The sequence below is a fragment of the Vitis riparia genome, chromosome 13, assembly GCF_004353265.1.
Source record: "Vitis riparia cultivar Riparia Gloire de Montpellier isolate 1030 chromosome 13, EGFV_Vit.rip_1.0, whole genome shotgun sequence".
Classification (NCBI taxonomy): domain Eukaryota; kingdom Viridiplantae; phylum Streptophyta; class Magnoliopsida; order Vitales; family Vitaceae; genus Vitis; species Vitis riparia.
Window position 1 is genome coordinate 13,400,356 of NC_048443.1, and position 8,051 is coordinate 13,408,406.

Genomic DNA, 8,051 nt, shown 5'->3' on the forward strand with positions numbered 1-8,051 from the left:
CCTCTGTAAAGGCTAAATATAGAGCTTTAGCTTCTACTACTAGTGAATTGGTTTGGCTACGCCAATTGCTGGAAGACTTTCAAGTTCCTATTTCCTTTCCTACACTTTTGTTTTGTGATAATCAAGTTTTCATTCATCTTGCTTTTAATCATTTTTTTTCATAAGAGGACCAAACATATCGAGATTGATTGTCATTTTGTTCGTGATAAAGTTGCTGATGGTTTCATCAAGGTAATGCCTCTTCACTCTCAACATCAACTAGCTAATGTTTTTACCAAAGTTTTGCTTTCTTCTTTGTTGTTTCCTCTTTTATCCAAGATGGTTGTAAAGGACATTCTCAGTCCATTTTGAGGGAGGGTATTAGGTCATGTACATATTTTGTTTGTTGTTGTTTTGTTTGTTGCAACTTTTTTTTGTTATTTTGTTACAACTGTTATTGAGTTGTTACTAAGCTCTTTATATAGCTTGTCTCTGAGTTTTTAATTTAATTTTTTTGTTTAATGAGAAAGGGTTTTCTTTTCTTCCATTTCCTTGCTTTCAGCTTAGTAACAAGCTTTTAAAATTATTTTTGAAAATTATTTTCTAATTTTTTTTAGAAAAAAAATGTTTTGAAATTTTAAATATTAACATTTTTCTTATATTTTTAAATATGTTTTAAAATTAACTTATATTTATAATGTTTTATTTTTAATCATTCTCTATATTTATATATTATTTTTTAAAACGTCCTTTAGAAAATAAGTGAAAACAACTTAAAACAATTAAAAGATATTCTTTGAAAATTTTCTATTTTTAAGAATAGAGAACCATTTTATATATATTTTTTTATTGTCAAACGTGTTTTCCAACTTTTATATTTTGGATAACAGAAAATTGTTTTCAAACACGGTTGCCAAAGAGGGCCTAATTCTCCCTATTTCTTTAATAGTTGAACGAAAAGTTCTAACTTTTAGGTAATAGACTACTAATATTATATTAATTCCTCAAAACACTTTAACACCTTACTTCATATGCCTAGGGCATGTTAGACAGGGAAAAAGCACTTCTCAAAATTAAGGCTCTATGCCCTATCAAATTGTTACTTAATCTAGAAAGTCAAATTATTAAATAGGAAACCCATATTGTATATTAAACTAGGCCCCACTACTTCAATGCTTGCAATACATTTTAAGTTTACCTACCAAAAACTATGAGACGCTGAGATTTTTGGCTACATTTTTTAGTAGTTATTGAGGGTAGAGGCGGTTGCTTACTATTCAGAAAGACTTACCAATAGTTTGAAGCAACCTGGAAAAGTGAGTGTCTTAAAGTTTGTCCGGAAGACTGACCAAAATCAACAGATGGGATGAAGCGGGAGGCTTTTTCAAGGGATATGATAATCCTGTAGATAGAAAAAGAAAAGAAAAACCTGAGGCAGATAAGGGACTGGGCCATGAAAAGATTAACCATTTTCCATGAATCAATCCTCTTGAACCTCCTTTTATTCAAGGCTATTTCAAATGATCAGGTCAACAGAAGTTGGTTTGGATGAAACTGATCCGATCTTTTGAACAAGCTCCAAAAAAGGCAAAAGCAATATGTTCCTACAGGCTCCTAGGATTACACTCATTGTGAAGACAAGTCAGGTGACTGAAGATTGCTCTGGGGTTCTCCCCTCCATGAATCCTGAACCTGAGCTGCAAACTGTAAGTTCCAAAGGACATCCTCAACTGAAGGCCTCTCACTTGGTTCATTGTGCAGACATCTGATGCAGATCTCCATCAGTGTCTTGATTGATTCACTTGACCACTCCTTACCAACCGCAGGATCAATTATAGTCTTTCGGGCTATATCATCAGCTTTCATGCCTACTATTAACTGCACCGAGACCAAAAAGAATTCAATGTCATGATTCAGCAACCATGTAACATCACTTGCTATAGCTCTAACATATATTTACACGATTGGTCTATGCCATGTCAAGGCAATTGACCATTGCCCAGACAGTAAAAGGGTTCTGAGAGAATAAGATATTGAATAATGTGGCCAAAAGAACACTTACAAGATCCCTTGCAACAACTACATCATTCTTGGACGTGATTGGCCTTCCAACAATGATTTCGAGTAATATTACTCCTAAGTCATAGACATCAGTCTTATCCCCATCTTTGCCCCTGTAAATGGCCATAGAAAATTTGAGAATATAATCAAAGAAATATCTGATATAATTGTTGAGGCAATTTTCAAAGAATAGCATGCCACCCCACGCTCATTGATTTTTTAAAAAGGAAATATACCACTGCAGCTCTGCATTGGAAAAGAATGATACAAAATATTTAGCAATTCTGTCCATGTTTCACTTTTGACTGCATTGTACTCCAAATTGTGGGTGCTTAGAAAAACAACACATGTGGAAAGTGGAGAATGGAACCTGATTGTAGAGTGTAAATATCCCTGAAATCCTTGAAGGGGTGAAGTGTGAATCTATGAGAGAGAGAAAGAGCTACGAAAGGATGCTAACATTCACGATACTCCGAATCTTTCATTAGTGAAACAAGATTAAATGACTACTCATAGAATAAAACAAGACAGATGAAGCTAAAAATGCTTTTGGAGTATCTTGTGAGCATCAATATCTAACAAGTTATGTAGGAATTTCATGCGATAGATAAGTCAAGCTTTACCTTACGAGTTTTTTTTCTTTTTTTCTACTGATCACCCAAGAAACAGCAGGTCATAAACATATTTGTAACAGAAATTAGAACCTTGAGATTGATGAATGACAGTAACAAAGACTAAAATAGATGCCTCAGAAGGCAGGGGTTGGACCAATTTGTTCAAAAGGTAAGAAAGGAAGGCTACCAAGAATTAGAAGTTGAGGATGCAATAAAAAAACATGATGTTATAAGATTGTTGTTGTATATGGCTCTAAAGAGAACAAAATTACCCCCAATGATCCTACATATTCAATTGAATTCAAGATGTATCTTTTGACACAAACGAGTAGCTCAATTGTTTGGGGTCATGCCTCTGGAATCTCAACAACAAAGAAAGTTTTCTAAAGTGTTGGTGGCCAAATAACATTCTCCTTATAATTATTAGTTTTACTACACTGACTTAAGTACCACGAGAAAAAGAAAAGGAAAATCAGTCATACCTTGCCTGTGCATTTCCTTTTAGTCCAGAAGAAGAAACACCAACATCAACCTGAAAGGCTTACAAAGCAAGCTATCAACTCAGAGTATATGCTTTAATGGAAAAAATATCCAGCTATATGAAGTACAGATTTGCCCCACCTGTTCCCTACTTTCGGCTAACAAAGGGAGGTTATAACTGCTGATTTTCACATGAAGATTATGATCCAACAAAACATCTGTTATTTTCAGATTGTTTGAAAATAAACCAGGCACAATCCCAGTATGAAGAAACTGAATACCCTTCACAACTCCAATAGCAGCTGCTATCCTTTGTGTCCAATTAAGCCTTTGTCTTCGATTTCCTGCCAATTCCAAGTGTCAAAAATGAAAAAACCAACAAAAAAAAGAAGGAAAACAGTAATAATAAGATATTGCATACAGTCCCTGCACAATATACAACACTAGGTGTCTGAGACATCACTCTTCATAATGATTAGAACAATATGGCATTGGTCCAGAAAAAGTTCATCTGTTATCTTCTAGTTTTGACCTCAAAATCTCATCCAGTCAAACAAATTTAATGACAGGTCCAACAGCCCAAAATGAATCACGTATATGTTGCTATTAATTTCCTGGTCTAGTCATAGCAGACTGAAATCATTTCAATTCGAGGAAACATATTCCTTATTGCATATGATTTCAGTCTTTTCATGCAGCTGTAAGAAATGCCCCAATCTAACAGCTGTTTGAAAGATGTCATACAATGGAGCACAGTCCTTATAGGCTTCATGAACAATCACAGAGAAGTTTGAAGAGCCAATGAACAGGGATTTCTCCACCAAGATTATATATTATTCACTTGATATGAACAACTACAAAATATAAGTAATGGTCAATCATTTACCAGAGATGCAGCCCCTTAGTGTCCCATTTGGTATGGACTCAGTTATAAGAAATATTCTGCTGACGCATGAATCATCTGGAAAGCACTCAAAGCAGTGTCCAAGTGCACTAACCAAATGGCTGTGTCTAAGCTTTGAAATCAGCTCAATGTGGTGCATATATGACTGGCTTCGTTGGCGCCTTCTCATTTGCAAGCTTCTTATAGCAACAATAGTGCCATCAGTGAGCTTACCTTTGTATATCTGAAATTTTATCAGAAGCAGCAGATATTCTCATGTTTCAGTGAGAACATATCATATAGTTTCATCAGCATCTAACAGTTGAAACACTATTATAAGATGTAAAGAGTCCTTTAACAAGCTAGCAAGCCAGTCCAAGGTAGCAGATTAGGCATAAAAAAAAAAAAAGGTAAACACATTTCCACTACAAGCAAGGAGGAAGTTTATTCATAGAGCATTCACACCTGTAAGTAAAATGACTTTGGAGACAACTAAAAAGCATCCAAAGGATCATGCTCATTCAATGTTCTAATATATGTGTGTGATGATCTTTCCGAATGGCATTTTCCCTCTTGTGTTCAAAATATAACACATGTCACCCCTTCCATTACTTCTTCTATCATTGGACATGACTTCAAAGCATCTAAAGGATCACACATGACTTCAAAATATAACACCTGTTTCAAGAAGGGAGGCAATCCAATTTCCCTCTGAAGAGTATGGAGGCAAATGTTATTTTAGAAGAGTTAGGAGGTACATGAATAATTTGATAATAACCATAGAAAGAACCTTCATGTTTAGCTATCAGGATTTATTTTCTTCAGATGGTTAAGGCTCTATGGTGCTGATTTGAGTTATATGCTATTTTTTAATATTTACATGGTTAATCCATGGAACTTTCTGCTAAAAAAGGGCTTCTATTTAAGCCTACTTTAAGGTAAGGCAGTTTCATGGCAGTCAGATAAATGAGGAAAACTATGGGAGTTAACAAAAAGAAAAATGGCATTACCTGACCATGAGAACCTTCAATCAGACTTGATTCATCAAAGTTATTGGTAGCCTCCTTAAGCTCCTCCAGGAAAAAGGTTCGATAAGCAGGAAGACCAAGAGCTCCAAGCTTCATTGTTTGTGATATATTTCCTGAATGTACAAGAATTTCAAATAGCCATATGTCATGTTTCTAAGTACAAATTTCTTTACTATTTTTCTTAGATATGTCAGCTGGAACTGAATTAAATTAAAATTTACATCCATGAATATCTATGAACGGTAAACAAATCCAAATTCTCCATATGCAAGATCATCAACAGAGTAAAATTACCATAATCACTTCAAGCAGAACATGAGAAACAGGGAACTCTCAAGATTGCTAATATTAAAACAGGATGCAGGTTGGAATGCCCATGGTTGTCCGCCATTTAGCATAATATACCATCATTTTTATTGAGGAAAATGTTGGACTCTTAGAATGAATTGTTCAACAAATAATGGACAAAATAAATGGGAATTCTACATTAAGTCCTTCCAGAAGAGAGTAACATAAATCTGTTTATATTCTAGGATTCTCCTAATCACAATAGGATCCATCTGCTTGCATGAGGAAAAAATTAGGAAGTAAAAAATTGTAGTTCCATTACATTTGATAGGAAGCAGTTGGGAAGAATGCGGGAAAATTATGCCCTCATTAGTCTGCACTTTCATACCAAAATTAGCATTCTTGCTATTTGAGAGCAAGAGAAAGTGATGGTCCAGCATATGCAGCCTTAGGTTGTAAGCATTCTGGAGAAAAAAAGAAAAGGAAAGCGTAAATCTTACTTGCATCGAAAATCAGTTTTGCTGCATCTACAGTTGAGAATTGCTCAGATGGTAATCTTGTTGCGGGTGTCTTTGCCGTGTTCTGAGCATTTAATCTTCTAATGACCAAAAAAACTAACCCAACGAGTGCAACTACTCCAACAATCACTCCCACTATGATTAATGCAAGGACTTCTTTGGAAAATGGTCTTCTCTCTTCCTTGTGCATATGAGGCAAGATTTTCACAGCCATAGCTTCAATTCTGCAAAAGGAATAAGGATGCTGCACCTGATCTCCACTGGAAAGACAATTCCTCTCATACACCACAACCCGGCTCTTAGGAGCCGATTGTAAGCAAGGAGGTAAGTCCCCAGTCAAAAGATTTGAGGACAAATTCACTAGAGCAAGTTGGGGATTGCAAGACATGTTTGGGAAAAGCATTCCAGTGAATCTATTCTCTGCTACATCTAGATAAGTGATTGAAGGCAGGGACAGCAGTGATGGCATAAATGGTCCCACAAATCCGTTGAAAGAGATGTCCAGTTTTTGCAGCTGATAATAGTAGCTTAATTCAACAGGAATACCAGAGTGGAACTGATTGTTTCTGAGTACCAGGGCAACCAACTTAGTGTGCAAACTAGGAAATTGAGGTCCAAAAAAATTATCTTGTATATCAAGAACTTGAAGGTTGGTCAAGTTCCGAAGATCGGGCACTTGTCCGGATAAATGATTCATTGAAAGGTCAAGAATCCTGATGTTTCTCAAATTTGACAAAGAATCCGGAAGAGTCCCATGAAAGGAATTGTTCTTGAGACTCAGAACAGCCAAGAGTGGGAGTGAACTCAGCCAATCAGGAACAGTACCAGTGAACATGTTACCATCTAGTACTAGCGTTTGGAGGTTTTTCAGAGATGATACTTGTACAGGGATGGTGGCATTGAAGTAATTGGAAGTAAGATTGAGTATTTCCAGTGAAGACAAATTACCAGTTACAGTGGGCAAAGGCCCCCACATACCTAGGGACACCAAAGACAGGACCTTCAAGTTTGGGAGACTGGTTAGAGCAGCGAATAAAGAATCCGCGGAGAAATTTTGAGGCAGTGGCTCATTGTTCCCAATAATATGCAGCTGGGTTATGCTGTCTTCATAGCATGCCAGAGTTAGAGAATGAGATGATGACTCTGGTTGATCAAGGTCGCAAATGTCTGGTCTGGAATCCCAAATGCTTACAACTGATGGGTTGTAGAGAAGCTGCCGGATTTTGACAAGGGCCTGAGATTGAGATGGCTCTAGCTGCCATGAATGATGGATTCCTGATAAAAAAATTGCCATTGACAGGCAGAGCAGATGTGATGAAGGAAGGATTTGTGTTCCCATTATCAGTTTTCCACTAGCCCACCTCCAGGCTCACATCAACAAGAAGAAGCTTGGTTTCCTTACCCCTCCAGTCTCCGGCGCACTAAGCAACCATCACCCCCTGTAGGTCTATCCACAAGTATTGATATTATAACAAAGAATACACCAAACCCAGAGGCCGAAGCTGTCAGCTTCGCTCCCATTAACCAAGGCAAAAGCAGGGTCTGCAACCCCTTTCACATTTCTGTTTCCATTGGATTTATTTGCTTTTTATAAAGATTTTCTTTTAAAATAAAAATTAAATTATGTTTAATGACATCATTATCCATCCATTTCTTGTGCATTCAAATTCTGATCGTTACTGGACATTGAAATAGAGACAAAATTAAGAAGATAATTGATATAAAATTGTTTTGGTGATACGTGTGTTCGCCATTTCATTATCAACCAGCTTTTGCAAATTCCCATGTGAAGAAGACGTGGACGGCAAAAGGGCTGATGGGTCCAGAGCAAAGTCACGGACCAACATTTGCCAAATCAGATCAAGTCACGGATGGGCTTTGCATCTCAATCAGTGAACTTCTACAGACATCTATTGCCTTTTCCCTTTTTCTTAATCTTTCTTCTTTCACGTTTGATTTGGAAAGTCTCCAAGAAAGTGGAAGAGATAAAAAGTAGAGAGTAAAAATAGAAAATAAAAAATAAATTTAAAATAAATAAATTATTTTTATATGTTATTTTAAATTTTTTCATTTATTTAATTATTTTATATAAAGATTAAACAATTTAAAAATATATAATTTTTTTTATAATTTTAATTATATCCTTTTTTTTTTGCATTTATCATATAGTAAGAAATCATTTTTCATGATATTTTTTTCT

General features: G+C 35.8%; 1 protein-coding gene across 1 annotated transcript; it reads right to left on the reverse strand.

Annotated features, from left to right (window-relative positions):
• Nucleotides 1-1,390: 1,390 nt before the first annotated feature.
• Nucleotides 1,391-7,385, reverse strand: LOC117928646 (probable inactive leucine-rich repeat receptor-like protein kinase At3g03770). Its single transcript, XM_034848593.1, has 7 exons — nucleotides 5,834-7,385; nucleotides 5,028-5,158; nucleotides 4,021-4,261; nucleotides 3,276-3,478; nucleotides 3,137-3,186; nucleotides 2,042-2,153; nucleotides 1,391-1,857 (listed from the first exon to the last, which is right to left on the reverse strand). The coding sequence occupies exons 1-7, from the start codon at nucleotides 7,188-7,190 to the stop codon at nucleotides 1,606-1,608; spliced, it is 2,346 nt and encodes a 781-aa protein (XP_034704484.1). The 5' UTR covers nucleotides 7,191-7,385; the 3' UTR covers nucleotides 1,391-1,605.
• Between the last annotated feature and the right edge of the window lie 666 nt (nucleotides 7,386-8,051).

Bases quoted from the DNA above. Each gene is read 5' to 3' on its own strand.
- LOC117928646 (XM_034848593.1), bottom strand. From the start codon at position 7,190: ATGGGAACACAAATCCTTCCTTCATCACATCTGCTCTGCCTGTCAATG. The intron at 4,262-5,027 runs GTAATGCCATTT...ATAAAATTTCAG, and splicing joins TTGAAGGTTCTCATGGTCAG to ATATACAAAGGTAAGCTCAC. The intron at 2,154-3,136 runs GTATGACTGATT...GGCCATTTACAG, and splicing joins AAAGGAAATGCACAGGCAAG to GGGCAAAGATGGGGATAAGA.